We start from the raw sequence: 18,706 nt of genomic DNA on the forward strand, positions 1-18,706 counted from the left end.
TGTGCTCTGCAGCTTACACTCAGCTCTATCAATTACTATCATCAATCTTTCATTAATCTCAATTGAGATGTACTTTTTCTTAATCCTATAGCCACTTTGTGAAAGATATCACAATCTCTCTCTCTCTTTCTCTCTCTTTCTCTCTCTCTTTCTCTCCCCCCACCCCCGTGTGTGTGTGTGTGTGTGTGTGTGTGTGTGTGTGTGTGTGTGTGTGTGTGTGGGGTTTTGGTAAGTCATGTGACTTCATTTTGCTCAGTCAGAGCTCGGAGAACCCATTTTGTGGATTGCATTATCTGTGAAGAGCCACCCACATTCCCTTGACGTTTAGCAGCTCTGCCTAGAGGGAGGCCCTTGGGTGAAGGGGTGATGGGGGGGCGACTGTTGGGTCAGAGTTGCTTCCTCGGCAATCAAGCATCTTTGTTGGCAGACGAGTTCAGGAAAGGGACAAGCAATGGCTGGAGCATGTGCAGCAGGAGGAGCAGCCACGCCCCCGGAAACCCCACGAGGAGGACAGACTGAAGAGGGAAGACAGTGTCAGGAAGAAGGAGGCGGAAGAGAGAGCCAAGCCGGAAATGCAAGACAAGCAGAGTCGGCTTTTCCATCCGCATCAGGAGCCAGCTAAGCTGGCCACCCAGGCACCCTGGTCTACCACAGGTATCAGAAGGGGCTGAGGTGCCAGGCTCTGCCACTGTCTCCTCTGTATGTATGTAAAACAGACAGTCATCTCCCCGAGAGCAATATCTATGCCTATCACGATTTGCTCGGTTTGGGGAAAGTTCTCACTCTGTAGACCAGGCTGGCCTCAGCCTTAAAAATCTGCCTACCTCTGCCTCCTGAGTGCTGGGATTAAAGGCGTGTGCTACCACGGGCTAGCTTGCTTACATTAATCGAGCTGAGATGTCTGTCTCTGTCTGGATACTGTAGCTCTTTACCACCCAGGTGTGCACAGGAAGCCCCTCGGATACCCAGGAGCCCTCTCTGCAGGCCTGTTCCAAGTGACATGAACCTTATTTGATATATGTTACAAACGCTGAACTTGACATCTTGGGGGGAATCACGTAACTTGTTCTCTAGGTTGATATTTTCCCCTGAAGTTGCTGAGCTATGTCAACTTTTTTGTCTACACTGGGTTTTGTGCCTTTTGAAAAGTGTCAATCTGGGTTTTTTCACTTTCAATACAACTTGGCTCTTTTAAAAAGTAAGTAAGTAAATGGCTGACCTTCACTAACGCAAGCTGTCCCTTAGATAACCTCAGCTGCACACTAAAATGTATTTTCAAAATTCTTAAGCACAGTGGTAGACAGAAAGCAACAAGTAACTTGACACCATCTCATAAACCATTTGTTTCCTCCCTGGGCACACAGTGGGGTGGGGAGTGAGGTGCAGTGTTGGTCAGGAACCATCCCTTCCTGAGGTCCTATGGCTGCAGGGAGAACTTGGACTTGGGCATGTAGGGAGTCCAGGGGGACGAGGGGGGGGAGAGATGAACTAACTGTCTGGGTCAACTGTGGTCTGAAGAGGAATTTTCAATCCTTTAATCTCAGGGGTCATCGAAGCCCCTGTGACTCTTCAGTGTGAACTAGGATTGATTTTCCCCTCAATAGGAACCTTTGCTTCTCACACAGATCAAGGCTACAGAGACAACAGTCTACCTCACGCTCTTCAGATACGATGGGTGTCAAGTTACATGCAGCGCAAGTGTAGAACAATCCAGAGGGCTATAATTACCTGGTAGCCAAAATCCCAAGAATGTCCTCTGCCTGAATGCATCTTCAATTTTTTTTAATTTGATTTAAATTCTAAATTGTTTTCATTAGGGTTTATCCTTGGGCTTATTCTTTCCCCAGAAATGCAGACGCCTCAGTTCAGCAGGTCATGAGGACGCTGCGTAGACCGACCTTTGCCTGTTTATAGGGAAGGTTGTGTTTCTCTTCCTCTTTCCCTGCAAGAGTGCTTTCTGGCTGAGCAGATCTGCTGTCATCTCTGAGCAGCACCCAGGGTGGGGAGCAGAGCCTGCTGATGACTTACAAATGGGCATTGCTAGAGCCCACGCCCAGAGGCAGAGAAAGGTTCTCTGGGCTGTCTGCCCACCGCATTCAGTCCTGGCGGCTTGCTTGTGGGATCTGCTGATGAACTGCACGTGGTCTGAGTCTGCTCTCCTCTGGCATTCCATGTGTATTTCAGAAATTCCCTGAATGGTGGAAATATTTCCAGTATAAGGCAGACATAGACTAACAGCTGTCCGCCTTGGCATTGTCCGTCAGTGCTTCCTGTAATGTGTCCCTCCTCTTCCCAAACAGAGAAAGGCCCGCTTACCATTTCTGCACAGGAGAGTGTAAAAGTGGTATATTACCGAGCGCTGTACCCCTTTGAATCCAGAAGTCACGATGAGATCACCATCCAGCCAGGAGATATAGTCATGGTAAGAAAGTGTATGTCAGAGACGGTCCTCTGTCCTCACTTGGCACTTGTGACACAATTAGGAAACCTCCAGCAAGCATGCATATCAAAATGAAAGTTCTCTTGCAAAGGCATATCTCAATAGCACTTTAAATGCAGTGTTTCTATTGCTCCGTAGCCTGCTTTTAACCTTAAGTTGACTGATTGTGTCTAAAGCTAGCACTGGTTACATACTATGAAGGGTCTTTAAGAAATAGTTACAAATGCAGAATTCCTTCATTCACAGCTGCCCATAAGAACATTTATACCAGGGGCTGGAGAGATGGCTCTGCAGGTAAGAGCACTGACTGCTCTTCCGAAGGTCCTGAGTTCAAATCTCAGCAACCACATGGTGGCTCACAACCACCTGTAATGAGATCTGACGCCCTCTTCTGGGGTGTCTGAAGTCAGCTACAATGTACTTTCATATAATAAATAAATCTTTAAAAAAAAAAAGAAGAAGAAGAGCGTTTATACCTTTGAGCCAAAGTGTTTGGAGGCTGTTTGGTTTTGTTTTTTAAGTAATGGATTAAATATGAGGAATCTGAATTACTATTTAGAAAATTAACAAACATTCAATTTTGCTTTGTTGCAGTTTATACTCTTTGTGTATATTAACAATTTAATATAGTCCTCAAATTGAAACATATAAGAGTTAGTTTTAAGAAGAGAATAAAGCACTGTGGTTGATCTAATTATTTTCTAAATGACAACTTAAATTTCTTAATTAATTTAGAAGTAACTGAAAGTGAAGGCCTGAGAGACAAATGTGTTTTTCATTCTTAGGGTATTAAACAGTGGTCTGTGTTTTAATGAGAAACTGTTGCTTTAGTGCGGGCCTACCATCTCTGCAGCCTACAGTAGTGCGGACTGCTCTTCCCAGGGTTGGCTAGCTGACCCCTCGTTTCATTTGATGAGTAAAGCGTAGATGTACTCTAAGGTGCAACGTTTCATTAAACATCTTTTGCCTTGCTTTTAAACCTTTGCTTTCCTGGTGGAGGTTAAAGGGGAATGGGTAAGTGCCCCCTGTCAGGAAGTCCGCCTCCCACTCCGTGTCTTGTTCTTTGAATCACTTTAACTGTGTAAGTGAGCAGATCTTTGGATGTTGGGGCAGTGGAAACGTGTTGGGGTTTGTACCACAGAGTTGTATTGAAAAGAAAAGTCTACCTGGTGAGGTTTGTGTTGCCGGTGTCTGTCTGCTGGGCTCTGCAGAGCCGTCTGAAGGTTCTGTCCTTGTCAGGGTTCCACCTAACACCAGGAGTTCTTGGTGCATTAAACTGAAAATGAAACATTTGCAACTTTTACAAGAGATCAGAATGATTTCCTGGCTTACAAAACCTTCTTACTTACCTACTGACTGACACAAGGTCTCATGTAGCTTAGGCTAGCCTAAGCTCACTATGTAGCCCAGGCTGGCCTTAAACTCTCGGCTGTCCTGCCTCCACACCTAAGATGCATGAGCATGGGAACGGTGGAGCTCAACAGGCTGACTGTGGCTCTCTTGTCATTGCAAAACCCAGGCTCACTCACTTTGTCAGCCCTGTGACCATGGCTTCCCAGACTCCTCAGAACTTGTTTGAAAACAGCAAGCTTACACCTTAGTCACCGTGTTTCCCCTTGGGATATAGGTAGGGGTTGGGGAGCCTTACAAATACTTTGCTTTTAGAATCTTTTTGCTTTTAAACCGATTTGCTCCCAAACGGTTTTTCCATTGTTAACCATTTAATGTACTTTCTTGTGTGTCGCCATATTCTGATGTTTGATTATACAAAGAAATAGAAGATGGTGTCTGCCATTCAAATATTTAGTTTGGAAAAGGCATGAGAACCGGATGAACCCAGGCTTGGTGAAGTTGCCCATGACTGTCCAGTAACCTAGGAACTTAGAGAGGAAAGAAGTCTGTGACGTGATGTGGGATCTGTGACTGAGGCTGCCTAGCTGATCATCTCCATGTCTGAGGCTTAGAGCCTTAGCAATAAATGGCCGCTCTTCTGATGTGGAGGTGGCCATCCCCAGGGGATGGAGTTGACTCGGCCATGCATTGCCCAAGCAATTGGATGAGCAATGAGAGAGACTTCACTCATGGCCATTTTTGTTAAGCTTTACGTGAGGACCACACAGCAGCTGGCCATCTGAATGCTGGTGCCAGGCAGCATCAGGTGTGTGAAAATTACTCAGGAAGTCCCAGAAAGTAAGCAGCGGCTTAGGGAAGGATCGTGCCATGCAAGCCTGACCCTCCCTGTTGATTCCTGTAACCACGGGAAGCTGGAGGGAGAGAGTCAGCTCCCCAAAGCTGTCCTGCAGCTTCCACACGCTCCCTGCCACCCCCACCATCGCGGACCACCCCATATACCACCACACTCTTATGTACATGAAGCTCGCTCCCTTGCTCTGTCTGTCTGCTCTTTCTTTCATCTATGCCTTCCTTAGGCCATAGACATTCAGGGTATTTTCAATTCTGATACACAGTTTAGAATTCTCTGTAGGCCTTCCATTAAGGAATGTAGCCCCGCCCCTCTGTCCTGCCAGAGCTTCCCTGAAATGGTCTAGGAAACACTTCCGAGTCCCAGGACTTCTTTCACTGTTACCAGCTACCTAGTCGTTTGTCTGAAAGCTGTTCCGTGTAAGTGCTGCCCTTACCCTGCCTCCTCCTCCCCACACTGGGGTCACAGGCCTGTGCCACCACTCCTGGCTTTTATGTGGGCTGTAGGGACCCAAACTCAGGTCCTCACGCCTGTGTGGCATTCTTTTTCTATTTGTGGAGACAAAAAAAAAAAATACAGACTTCCAGGACAGCCAGGGCTACACAGAGAAACCCTAACTTGGAAAACAAATAAAATAACAACAACAACAAAAAAAAAAAAACCAAACCCTTTTCCAGAGGACTGGAGAGATGGCTCGTTGGTTAAGACTACTGGCTGTTCTTCCAGAGAGCGCAGGTTGAGTTCCCAGCACCCACATGGCTGCTCACGCCTGCCTGTAACTCCAGTTCCAGGGCTTCTGACACCATCACACAGACATACATGCCAGCAAAACACCAATAAGCATGCATACATACAGTATTTAAAACCTCTTCTTCCACCTTCTTTAGGTTCCCACAGTCTTACCTCAGAGCTCAGCATGTTTCCTAGTTGGTGTGCGTGTCACTGCCAGTGTGAGAGCCTGGTGTGCACACTTCACATAAAGGTTTATGGAGCCAGCCTCGTGCATTCCTGTGTTGTCTGCAGCCTCTCACACACTACCTCTGCAGGCTTGCTTAGTTACACTGAAGGGAAAAGTCCCCGTCCTCTAGGCCCCTGCCTTAGAGAAGACAAGCAGGCAAAATGTCCCTGTACAAACGTGAAAGTCATCATAAAAACAAAGCTGTGGCGGGCGCGAGCTGTGTGTCCTCCTGCAGTGTGGGTCCTGCCTGGGACCTTCAGCCCTGCTTGTTCCTCCTGTGCTGGTTGTAGAACTAGGAAACAGTGGGGTCGCTGGGGTAGCGATGCCTTGAGGGAGGGGCTAGCAGGACGTAAGTGATATGAAAGTATGGTAGGGGGTGCAGGGGAGTGATGGCAGTGAAGGGTTGTCAGGGATCGGGGCGTAGGGTGGGAAAGGTGAGGGGTCCGCATGATGAGGGTTACCCAGATGAAGGATGCATGGAAAGCTGCCAGTTATTGTAAGCCGATTGAAGAAATGGAAGTTAAGGGCTCGGAGAAACCGCTCAGTAGTTAAGAGCACTCCCTCCTCTTCCAGAAGACCCAAATTCAGTGGTAAAGAGGCAATTCTTAGCACCTGTAACTGATCTGATACCATCTCCTAGCCTCCAAGGACACGAGTGCATGCATGCCTGTGCTCAAGTAGACACACAACATTTTTTAAGTTTAAAAAAAATAATAATAAGAGCCAGGCAGTGGTGGCGCACGCCTTTAATCCCAGCAGTTGGGAGGCAGAGGCAGACGGATTTCTGAGTTGGAGGCCAGCCTGGTCTACAGAGTGAGTTCCAGGACAGCCAGGGCTACACAGAGAAACCCTGTCTCGGAAAAAGTAAGAGTTTGAAGAGATGGCTGGATAATGTACCCCAGGGTAGGAGAGGGTGAAGAATGGACCCAGAGTCCCATAGTCTGCCTTCAAATCATACCCCAAGCCTAAAGCTCTCTCGCTGGGCTTCATCTCCTAAAGGCTCTTCCATCCCTCAGTAATGTCACCCTGATGAAGAAGACGGTAGTGCATGGGAATGACAGGAATGTCAGTCGAGGTCATTAAAGAGCCAAATGTAATAGCACCTCCCCGGGAACCAAGTTGGAAATTTAAGAAAAGCCAGAGCTTCCTAGTGAAATGGCGGTCAGTGCCCATAGACCTGTTAGAACCCAAGCTTTAACCAAGCTGATTTCAATCTGAACTGACCGCTCTGCACATCTGACTTTCACGCCCAGCAGGCACGATACTCAGTGTGTAGTTAGTACTGTTTTGTAAACCAGCTCAACAGAATCTAGGGTCTGGGCTTCAATTCCATGATGTTGTATCAGAATTGCTCCCAGAGAAACTGGGATTGATGGGACAGACCTAGTTAGATAATTAAACTAAGACTAAGCTTGTTCATTAAAAAGCCTGAGACTCCCTCATAAAAGCCACAGTGGGTGAGCATGCTCTGTCTGAAAGTCCGTCATAGCTTGCCGTGTTACAGAGTGTATGTGCTTAACCTACTCAGCCTGTTGTACACTTACATTTTTTCCAAAATTAGATTGGCATTTTTGGCAAAGTTTTCCAAACTCAAGAAGAAATGTCTCGTGTTCATGTTGACGCTCTGTTTTCCAAGTGGTTAAGTGTTAAGAATGAATTCCTGCTGCCTGCTGTGGTCCTTAATCATAGTCGTTAAAATGAGCTAACCCCACAAGAGTAAGTTCACATTCCTGAGACCATGTCTGGGCCGTTGCTGAGGGCAGTAAGTTTCCTCCGCTAAAAGTGAAGCCCATGATGATTTCATCGTTGCCTTGGAGATGGGAGCTCTTGTTGGAGACGCTGGATCTGAGCTCAGGGCCCCTCCTCTAGCTCTTGACGCTACTTGGAGGTGCACTGTGACTTCTGTCCTTGCTGCTGGCAGGCTGGGTGGGGTGGGGCTAGACCTCTCCTTGAGATGTGTGGTCAGACATTGCTTCGAGATTTCTGATCTGGTTCCTTATGTCTGCCCAGAGTCTCATTAGCCAGGCAAAGAGATAACAGTAGATCCTAGGTCGTGGCAATACCAAGCAGTTATCATTTGAGGCAGTGAATGTTCCAGAAAAGCAGTAATCAGATACTAAATGGGTTCCTACAGGAGATGACCCTGGCAAGATTAACCAGAAGTGACAGGCATCCGGAGCAGAGAACCAAAGCTTGTTTAGAGTAAACTAGGTTAAAATGAGGTACCAGAACCAATGTCTAGATGTGAGAACACCGTATTAGTCAGAGTTGGATTTTTATAAAATTGTGGTTTTAAACTTTTATTTGTGCCCGGCAGATTACAAAGACTTATCAGAAGCCAGGAGTGGTGACACACATCTTAATCCCAGCATTTGGGAGGCAGTGGCAGGCAGATTTCTTGAGTTCCATGGTAGCCTGGTCTACAGAGGGAGTTCCAGGACGGCCATGGCTACACAGAGATCCTGTCTGGAAAACAAAACAACAAAGATGTATCCATACAAAGACAGGCATGTTATAGACAAAGAAACTGCAGCATCCAGAAGTTAAACTTGCCCACCTTGTACAGTTACAGCTACAGATCCTGCATTAAATTCGAGGCACTCTACACGCATAGCCCCGTTTTTCATCAGACTCAGCAGTGCTTTGTTGTTTGAGAGACACTCCTGACTCTCTCCCACCTGACTTTAGTCCTAAGGTGGAGGTCGCGAGCCTGGCCACCAACCTACTCAGTGCTTAGGAGGATAGCAGCCGCCATTTCCAGTGCCCAGCAGTTGCGTGTGGTATGACGCCATCAGAAAGCATGAACCAGGAGTTCAGAGCAGCACCAAAGTGAATCCAAGCAGAAGAACACAGCAGTTTATAAATAGCTGGCACTGCCTGGCGAAGGGAAGAAGCAGACAGTGGAGGGAGTTGACTGGGAAGCGTGCTTGCACCAGTATCAGTGTCAGTAACAGTGACCAAATTGTAAAGCAAAGCCAGCGCCCTTGACCGCACATGACCCGAGGGCCCGCCTTTCCTGTCCTCAGCCTTAAGTTACTTTTAGAGAGATGGCCCAGCAGTTAGGAGCACCTGCTGCCCTTCAGATGTTTAGACCTGCCCTGTTCCTGTGGTTGTTTGAAAAGTCAGTGGCCTCAGCTACAGGTCACATGTATAGACGTAAGAATAGGACTCACTGGACTCTAGTATTGGAGCCAGCTTTCTGACTGAGCGAGCTCTGTCCTCCAGAGCCACCTCCAGGTGCTCCTAAGCCAGGGAGGTAACTGTAGGATCAGTAGGATATGGAGGCCCATTTGGATGCATCCTTTGGGGCAGAACTAAGGACGGACACAAGCACTGGCTGCACTCGGCAAAGCAGATGGCCCCTTGGAACATTTTCAACAGAAGGCTCTATTCTTGTGGAATGTTGTGGACTTTAAAATTATAGCCTCTGAGAGACTGAATTAAAGTAGTGATAGCTCTGAATATGCTGTGTGTTCATCTCCTCATCTTGTATCTGTGGAGCTCTTAAGTGGCTGCTGTTTTGGTTTTATCCTCCTTGTCTCTATATTGAATAAATGCTTAGATAGTGAAGGTTTTAGAATGCTTTTGGTTGGTTGCTCTCCTTGCTTGGAATAATAAAAACCAAGTCAAATTATCTTTACGAATTGCATGACTTCCTGAGTAATGAGACCTGTCAGGTGGACGCTGTGAGGTAGATGCCTGAGGACCTGAGCTGAGGTGCTTCAGCTCATCCCATTAGGAGCTCAGGAGAGAAAAGTCAGTAGGAACGCGCGTGCTTACGGAGCTTGCCACTTCATGGGCACTGAGACTAAGACGGGAACTGTCTGTGCCATGTGTCAGTCAGGGGCAGAGGCTGTGGCTTTGTCGTGGGTGACTGGTGTGTTCAGCAGTTGGTTGTTTCCATTTAAATGAAACATTGTGACTTCCCACAGGTGGATGAAAGCCAGACTGGAGAGCCAGGATGGCTTGGAGGAGAGCTGAAAGGGAAGACGGGATGGTTCCCTGCAAACTATGCAGAAAAGATTCCAGAAAATGAGGTTCCCACTCCAGCCAAACCAGTGACCGATCTGACATCTGCCCCTGCCCCCAAACTGGCTCTGCGTGAGACCCCTGCTCCTTTGCCAGTGACCTCTTCTGAGCCCTCCACAACCCCCAACAACTGGGCAGACTTCAGTTCCACGTATGTGTTAATATGCTGTCTTTGGCAGTCTTGAGTTGTTCCTCTTTGAAAGGGTGTGTGTTCATGGCCCTTCCTCTAGCTGGCCTACTGACAACAGGGTTATTGGCTTCTCAACTAGATTTAGTAATACCATTGCCAAACAGAGATTTACCAGGGTGCAAAGTGAAGCCAGCTACAGTTGTTCCATCATTATCTGTATTTTTCATTTGGGGGAAGAAATGGAGAAATACAACTTCCTAATAATTCGTGTTGACAATCATGTCCGTCAGCAAAAAATTCAGTAATTTCCTGCAGGCTAGGAAATGATGCTATTTTGTTAGCCAGGAACTAAAATTGCAACCGGTCATGTGTTTCGGAATAAGACAGAAAGCTGTTTCTACAGAAAGTTTCTGCTGAGCAAGTGTGTTGTGTAGAGAAGTGTACCTCCCACTTGCCCACTCTGAGGGTCTCTGTCCTTGGTCATCAGGAAATGGCATTCGCCAAACAGCATGTAAGCAATTGATGGGTGAAGCCACTGTAGTGGCAAGGAAGTGTTAGTAAACTCCAGAAGAGCAGTCAGAAGTCAGTGTGATGCAGTCACACCTGGACCTTATTCCAGCTCAGGCTCAGCTCACTGCTGACAAGCAGGGCGGCTTTGGTGGAGGGGAACCTAGACCATCTGTGGGGCAAGGTTTTATAGAAAGCAGCCAGCGGCGGGAAGGTGTGTGTGTGTGTGTGTGTGTGTGTGTGTGTGTGTGTGTGTGTGTGTGTTTCTAGCCTGGCAAGCACCCAGGTGAGAGGTATACTTTAGCATTCTTGGCTGGTGCTGGGAGTCAAACCATAAACTTAACTTCTGCCTCCCACTGCATTGGTGGTTGTGAGGCAGAGGCAGGCTTGCAGCCTAAGGGTGCAGATTTGTTGAGGAAATAACCTGGATTTGATGGGGGACATTAACCTAGAGACACAGGTCTTATTGGGGTGAGTCTAGAAACTGGAGCTCAGATTTTGTTGGGGGGGTAACTTGGAAACTAATGCTAGGTTAGTTTATCCGAGTTCAAACTTAGGTCAAGTTCTCTAAAATGGAGTCTGAACTTAAAAGCTTTGGTGTCTTACCACCGCCTAGACTTCCATTTGTAGGTCCAGGACCTGCACGTGCAGCTGTCCAAATAGATGTTGATCTGTGGGCAGTGAGTGTATGAGTGGGAAGGGTTTTCTTTTTTTTTTTTTTTCCAAGTTGAATAAATAATCTTTCAGAAACAAACATGGAAGTCAAGGAGCCCAGTCATGTTTTCTGAGAAAGATCAGATGGAACAAACAGAGGGGGTAGAGTAATGACCAAGGAAGGAAGACGTGGTGGAAAGGGAGAGCTCAAGGAATCACAAGGTCTCTCAGTGCACTTTGAGACTGAGGTTGAAGGTGCCCAAGACTCCTCCCTGTGGAGGGAGCCTGCTTCAGAGACAGCCTGCCTGAGCTCCAGTCGCACCACCCCTACTTGCCTTGGTCTTTGCTTAAAAAGCTCTTGACATTCTAAAAAGAGGTTCCAGTTAGGTTACAGCGCTGGTACTGTGCTTGTTGGTTGAAATGGAGTCTCCTATAGCTCAGGCTAACTTCAAAGTCATCACATGATCTTGCTACAGTTACAGGTGTGCACTGCCACACCTACCATGCATGTCGCTGGAGACAGAGTCTAGGGCTTTGTGCATGGGGCTAGGCTCCAGGCCCAGGCCTGACACCACCATTTGGGCTGGTCTTGTTTCCTCTGTGAAGCAGTCCACCTTCTTTGTGTGGCTGTGGGTGTCCCGCGATGCGCGACACTAAGAAGTTCTTACTGCTTACGGTGCGTGCCTTTCCTTCCAGGTGGCCCAGCAGCTCAAACGAGAAGCCAGAAACGGACAACTGGGATACATGGGCGGCTCAGCCTTCTCTGACCGTACCTAGTGCTGGCCAGTTACGGCAGAGATCAGCCTTTACCCCAGCCACAGCCACTGGCTCCTCCCCATCTCCCGTCCTGGGCCAGGTAGGGGCAGCTAGCGAAGACTGAGTGTGATCTGCACCTAACGTTCACACCAACAGTCCCAGCAGACATTGTTGGCAATGTCATTTACAAGCAGGCTCCTCCTACGAGGCTGGGTCGGCTGGCTGAACCTAGTTCAGAAAGTTGAGACTTATTATAAACCTCCCAGAGTTCAGAGGGCTTAAACTCTCCTGCCTGTGTCTATCTGAATAGCTTCATTGAAAAAGTGTCATCAAAGCTGCAATGTTGATAGATTAAAAAGGTATGAAAACTGACACGGGGAGAGCCAGGAAGTGTGTCAAGAATTCTGGGACAGCCAGTCCATTTGGCTGCCCCATCAGTCTGTACTGGAAAAGGAAGGCTGATTTCAGGCTAATGGGGAGGCCTGCTAAGGAACAGTGTTTCTGAAAACACAGGGGTTGTTATTGTGAACATTTCTCCTTTAATTAATGTAATGATAATAAAGGAATAAAATCAGTCAATCAAACAAACAGCAAATGCCCGTCCTGGAGGCCCCAGGAAATCACGGGGAGTTTCTGTTCTGAAAATGCTTAGATTAGAGGAGCTTCCAGGCATGTGAGGAAGTGGTCGGCAGGAAGATCAGAGCCGCTGAGCAGCAGTGCTCCCGAGGGTGCTCAGTGTGGAAGCCTAGACCCCGCTGAGTCCCTGTGTCCACACCACAGAAGAGGGGAGACGGAGCAGGCCCGGGCCCTCGGGTCAGAGGCTCACGTGAGACAGCAGGAGCCCAGGAGTGTGCAGTGAGGGCGCGTGGGAGGACAACTCAGCAGCAGCGCCTCTCCTCTGCCTGACTCAACACTTAAGCACAGTGACCAAGGAGGCACTATACGCGAGGCACAAGAAGCGTGGGGACAAGAGTGGGTTCCAGAGCCTGGGGGAGAGTGAAGTGGTCACGTCATCCAAACCCACTTAGGGCAAAGAGACCCCTGTGGATAAGGAGAATGCTTCCCTTGGTGACTTGAAGGGGTTGGAAGTGAGGTCAGTCCAGATGGCAGTGGGGTAAGAGGAAGCTGAGCCCTGAGAGGCCTGCTGGTTTGTGAGGCAGAGAGAACTGACACAGAGTGACAAAGTGACCATCAGTCTGTGGGTGATGAGCAAGCCCTCGCGACCTTGTTGGAAGATAGGCTTAGGAACTGCCTGGGGAGGAGGGAGGGCTCCCTAGGAAACTGAATTCAGTGGTCTCTAGCAGTACTGTCCACTGGAGACCAGAGGTCTTGGGACTGTAGCCTCTGAACTGTTAGTGCAGTTTCAGCAAAGGCTGTGTGTAGGTCTTTACTGAACATCACTGTCTTCAGGAGAGTGCCATCTCTTTGGTAGATGTAGAAACTGAAAAATCTCTCAGTTGCTTAAGTGTCATGAAATTAGCAAGTGGAGAGCCTGGGATTCACCCCCAGTGTTCTTGTCTGACTTCAGGCTGTTTCAGAAACCCAACCCAGAGAAAGGAAAGGTGTTGGGACACATCCCAAAAGCTGTAGAGGCACAGAGCAAGTCGCTTCCCTTTCAGTCTGGCCTGGAAGTCCCTGAATTAGTTGAAAAGGCTAGACAAGGCATAATCTCTGCGGACAGGGCGGTGGGGGGCTTGGGGGGAGGGGGGTGGACAGAGAATAGCAATGCTAGGGCTAAAATGGAGGAGTCCATGTTCTAGGCATAAGGAGGTAAGGGTCCGCGCAGAGCAAGGGTCAGGGGTCAAGAGCACACTCATGGGAGCTACTGGCCAGTTATGCTCCGGCAAGTGCAGGCAGCTACAGACCAGTTGTCCTTGGGCATTAACTCTTGTTCTTTATCCATTTATGGAAAATTGAAGTGGGACTTGGTTTGTTTATTTCTTTAAGTCATTGTCATGATCTGAAGCAGATAATAAGCGCCTCGCCTGCCTTTGCAGCCATGTCTCCTGCTCCGCCCCTTCCTGAGCCGAGGCTGCCCACAGCCCCGGAGCCTGCTCCTCCTCCTGGACCACGTGCTGTGCACTCAGCGTGCCACCTCAGGGCCTTTGCCTGTGCTGTGCCTTTGGCCTGGAGCGCCCTTCTGCCTCCCTAGCTCTCCAAACCCTTCAAGGCCCAGCTCAAGTGCCTCCTCCCCTGTGAAACTGTCCCTGGCGTCCCGAGGCAGGGGTTGGCCTTTTCTCTCTGGTCCTGCTGGGAAGCAGAAGTTTTGTATAGTGTGTTTCACTCCACCCAATGATACACGCGGCTGTTTCTATCTGTTCCTTGCACACAAAGTTCCTCACTAGAGAATATTTCTATAGCACTTCAAGGTTAATAAAATGTTTTATCCAAACTATGTGGAGAGAGCAGAAAGGACGTTTTCTTCATTCTTATAATCCCACAGTATCTGGACTTATGGGAAATAAAAAAGCACAGTCCAGTGCATGGCCTGTTTGCACGTGTCCGTACAGATTGAAATGCAGTCAACTCCTAAACTGAGCCGTGACCTTGAAATACAAAAGACTTAGAGCAAGTGTGGCTGCAGCAGTGCAGCCTGACAGGGCTCTGGGAATGGCGACCGGTTTTTGTCTCCACTTTTGAAATGAGCAGTTGCTGAGAAGCCACAAGGTGACTAGCACTCCTGAGCTGGGGCAGCGTCCTCTATGGCTGTGTGTCTGTGTCTGTGTGTGTGTGTGTGTGCGCGTGCATGCGCGCGTGCTCGGCACTCGCTGTGTTGGTTGGTAGCAAGCTGCGGTGTAATCACGGATCCTTTATGTCATTCCACATAAGGGTGAAAAGGTGGAAGGGCTACAAGCGCAAGCCCTGTATCCCTGGAGAGCCAAAAAAGACAACCACTTAAATTTTAACAAAAGTGACGTCATCACCGTTCTGGAACAGCAAGACATGTGGTGGTTTGGAGAAGTTCAAGGTCAGAAGGGTTGGTTCCCCAAGTCTTACGTGAAACTCATTTCAGGGCCCGTAAGGAAATCCACAAGGTATTTTTATTTACCTGCTTCTCTTTGATGAAAATAGTATTAGAGATTATTGTCTGTGCTAGTTAAGATTCATGCAGGGGGCTGCAGGCTGACTGTCTTCTGAAAACTAGACTGTATGAATGAAATGCAGAAAGTGAGCCTTCTCGTGAGCTGTACCTCCCCTGGCAGGGAAGCCTTAAATCATGTTCTGCAATTGGCTTGTAGAAGAATCCCTGAACTGTTTGAGAGTTTGGACTCTTTATGCCCAGTATGGTACCAAAAATACATACAAATACTTACAATCAAGGTCTTTGGGAAAGTAATGAATGGATTTGGAAGAATGAACAAATGGCTTTCTTCATCAGTGTCTGCATGTAGCAGAGAACCCACAAGGTTGTTATTCTAACATTTAAAGATGTCCAGAACCACCTGGGGACTGTGAGAGGTTACAGCTAGTGGACATACCCCCATGGTTGCTTCTAGTCAATGCTGAGGAGACTGGCACTGAGCTTCTGGGTCCAGCATAGCAAGTGGGAGAAACCCCAGCCTGAGCCTGGTGGCTGCTGGCACCCTCCTGTGTTCTAACCCCACTGCAGGTGACCGCTGCAGCTGTGCACTCGTAGCTTTCAGAGAAGGCAGCGTCTTTTGGCATTTTCAGATGAGAACTAAAATACTCTTCTTTTCTCCTCACAGCATCGATACTGGCCCTACTGAAAGTCCTGCTAGTCTAAAGAGAGTGGCTTCCCCGGCCGCCAAGCCAGCCATTCCCGGAGAAGGTAAGGGCCGGGGTGTGTGGCCTCCTTAGAAGGTTGGGGGCATTCAGTGCAGACTGTAAATGTTCCTAATGACTGCATTCACTTTAAAGAGGCTGCTCATTTCCCTTCAGCCTCCCGAGCACTGAGGTAAAACAGAGATTGAGCAAACTACTTTCTGAAGTCCTCTCAAACAGTGCAGATCATCCCAATCTGGACTCTGATTATATCTGGCATTGAGAGAAGCCCACCGCATTCCCTAAGGAGATCGCTTCTCTGCCCTCTGTGGATAACCAGGCTAGATTATTTATGCCTGAAACATTCATTTTCAGTATTTATTACACAAATAGTTAATTCCTTGTTTTTCCTCTGATATGGCATAATCCAAGATATTACTCACCAGGCTATGAAGAAAGATATTGTTTAAGTTTTTAAAATGAATCAAACGGACATGATTGGGCCTCACTGGTCTTTTGCATGGTCACATGGTAGGTGCCAGCCAACCAGTGCCACTTGAGTTAAGCACCCATGCAGTGCGGCAGGCTCTGCTTCCGGGTGTCGGTAGGTGTGGTGACCTCCTCACAGGTGTCTCCAGTCGCCATGTGAGGACAGGGGGTGCTCAGTGCATTGCCATAAAGTGTTGTGTTCCTTAGAGACCTTGCCAATGGAGAACAGAATTCTTGGAACAGTTACTTCAGTGGAGGCAGCAGAAATGAGGCTAGTCCAGACTCACAGGAATAGGGTTCCATTCTCAAGAAGATGATTTAAAGTAATTATCCTTTACGCATAGTTATCATCACCACAAAAAAAGATTCCAACCTTTTCCACAGAACTATTATGATTTATTTTTATATGAATGTATGTATTTATTATTATATGAACTCCTATAATGATCACCTTTACATATTCACATTTTCTTAATAATTAGTTTAGCACTACTAGGACAAGTCAAAACTCTTTAGATATAACATGCCTTCAACCTAATTAAAACCAAATTTTACCTCTTCCCAAAACAGCAATTACAAAAAACGTGAGTGTACTATCTGCAATCAGGTCTCACTAGTGGGGGAGAATTCATATTCTGGCCCTGTCATAGTAATTACATAAGAGTAAGTAATTGCCTTAACTTCCTCATCTGTGAAGTGGGCACAATAAGCACCCACTGAGGCAGAACTCATTATATGGATTATGAGAAAACATTTGAAGCTTTTAGAACGAAAGCCAGTCAATGTCCAACTTCCTCATTTTCCTTATTCCCTTGCTTACCGGTGGAGCCACTTAGAGCAGTGAGTGTTTCATCACTGCTCACAGCAGTGTGCAAAAACATGGACAGAGACTATAACCCCTGAGGTCCTGATAAATAGGTCACAGCCAACCCACCCTTACTCCAGAGTCAAGCAGCAGAACAGAGGCGGCTCCCATCGTCGGTGGCTTCTGCTTTGACATGAGCAGCAGAGCAGAGCAGGCAGGTTCCCATCGTCAGTGGCTTCTGCTTTGAAATGATTGAGGCAGAAGAAACCCCAGGGAAGACTGCCGGCCTCGAGGAAGGAACAGTGGTAGGAGGATGCTGGCATCAGAAATCCTGAGAAAGGCTATTTACAGATTAATGGGCCTCTTATTAATAATACATTAAACATCATCTCATTTAAACTGTAAACTGGATTTAAACAGATTCAGATAGCTCTAAGTAGTGGCTCGGGACCGGCCTGTGCCCCTTTCTTAAATGTCTCCTGCAAGCAAGCCTGCTGGGAGCCTGAAGTCCCTCCTGGAGTCTGGCTTTCCCACAGCCGTGTGCAGGGCGGGCGGGCGGCCATGTGAAGCCTTACCTTCTGCAGGCTCCTTATATTTTGAACTACATTACTGCTCTCAGCTAGAGGTCCCATTTTTGAGTTTCCTATTTTGAAGGCTACTCCAAGATTTTAAATGATTTAAAGAAGGTGATTTACATATTAGATAATCCAGGAAATGTAGAGTGCCTAGCATCCTGTCAGCAGTGGCAGGTGGGAGTGGGCAGTGGAGGGACAGATGTGACTAGTCAGTGTCCAGAATACTGAGAAGTCAATAAGCATGCGGGCTACAGGAGGAAAGAGGACCCCCTGCTGGGGCTTTGATCTTTCTAAGCCGTGCTTGTGATGTGCGCTCTCACTTCTAACTGTGGAGCTTCATGGTACCCACTTGGGTGCCCTTGTGTCAGCTGTGAGGCCAGCAGTCAGTGTTGGGTGGCCTAAGCCCAGGTTGCTAGTTACCTGCTTTTGAAGGAAGCCCCTTGAGGTTAGGGATGCCCACTTAGCTCAGACTTCAGGGGTTTTGTTCTGTGTACTTATTTCAATTTTCATTAGAACAAAGCTCTTCACATTAGCCATGGGAGGAGCTGGCAAGATGGCTCAGCCAGGAATGTGCTTGTAGCCAAACCTGACACCTCAGTGTGATCCCCAAAACCTATATGGTGGAGGGAGAGAACCAACTCCTGGGACTAGTCATCTGACCTTCACACATGAGCTACACGCAGAATACTGTGAATGTCAAATTGGCCAATGGAGATCTGTATACCAAAGTTCTAGCTGCAAGCCAACCTTGCATTGTGGGGTTTTATCATTTGTAATGTGTGTTACAGTGTGACAGTACAGTGTCTGTTCTGAAATGCTTCATTTTGTTACTTAAAATACACAGAGGCCTGACAAAATGGATGAAACCAGTGTCTCTTTCTGTAAGTCTTTTGTACTTAATGTCTAGGATTTGACTTGACTCTGGTCTGAGCCTCAGGCTCAGTTCAAAGCAAAGCAGAGTTCTACTTTCAGTTACAGGGACGTGCTCCATGGAGCACACACCTCCTGCTCGCACCACTAGGAACACCAGCTCTACTCCATGAGGCTGAATCCCATAAGGAGTCTTTTCTAATGAGCTTGTTAAAAAATGATTGGCATAGGTTAGGGAGATGTTACTCTTGTCATTAATCCACTGTACCTGCTTGTGCAACCTGGGTGACAGCAGATGTCCAACCATAACCAGATGCCCATGGCTTTGTTTGGCTCTTAAATTGCCCCCTACCATTTGTATCCATGGCACTGTATGTTTCAAGTGTCACTGGGGCACTTAAACGGTGACAGGTATATCATTTGATTGCTATAAAGGATGAACCGTATTTGAAAGTCTTCTAAACTGTAGCATGCTCCCCTCAAAACTGAAATAAAGATATTTGCACACCAAGCCTTCATGTGAGCAAATCCTACCCCATACATAGCACCCAGTAGACACTCACTCAG

The 18,706-nt window shown here is 47.6% G+C and overlaps 1 protein-coding gene across 14 annotated transcripts in view; it reads left to right on the plus strand.

The window, feature by feature from the left end:
• Positions 1-18,706, plus strand: part of Itsn1 (intersectin 1 (SH3 domain protein 1A)) — a 191,282-nt gene that overhangs the window by 109,879 nt on the left and 62,697 nt on the right. For 6 of the 14 annotated variants that reach the window (XM_006522934.4, XM_006522931.3, XM_006522935.2 and 3 more), the window contains 7 exons: positions 428-654; positions 2,301-2,422; positions 3,440-3,454; positions 9,534-9,781; positions 11,618-11,777; positions 14,507-14,712; positions 15,385-15,467. In XM_006522934.4, the coding sequence (XP_006522997.1) occupies positions 428-654; positions 2,301-2,422; positions 3,440-3,454; positions 9,534-9,781; positions 11,618-11,777; positions 14,507-14,712; positions 15,385-15,467 (1,061 nt within the window). Of the gene's footprint in view, positions 1-427; positions 655-2,300; positions 2,423-3,439; positions 3,455-9,533; positions 9,782-11,617; positions 11,778-13,674; positions 14,073-14,506; positions 14,713-15,384; positions 15,468-18,706 lie in introns of those variants that run through there. The other 8 variants (NM_010587.2, NM_001110275.1, XM_006522933.2 and 5 more) reach the window with 3 other exon arrangements.

This window comes from Mus musculus, chromosome 16 (assembly GCF_000001635.26).
Source record: "Mus musculus strain C57BL/6J chromosome 16, GRCm38.p6 C57BL/6J".
Lineage (NCBI taxonomy): Eukaryota > Metazoa > Chordata > Mammalia > Rodentia > Muridae > Mus > Mus musculus.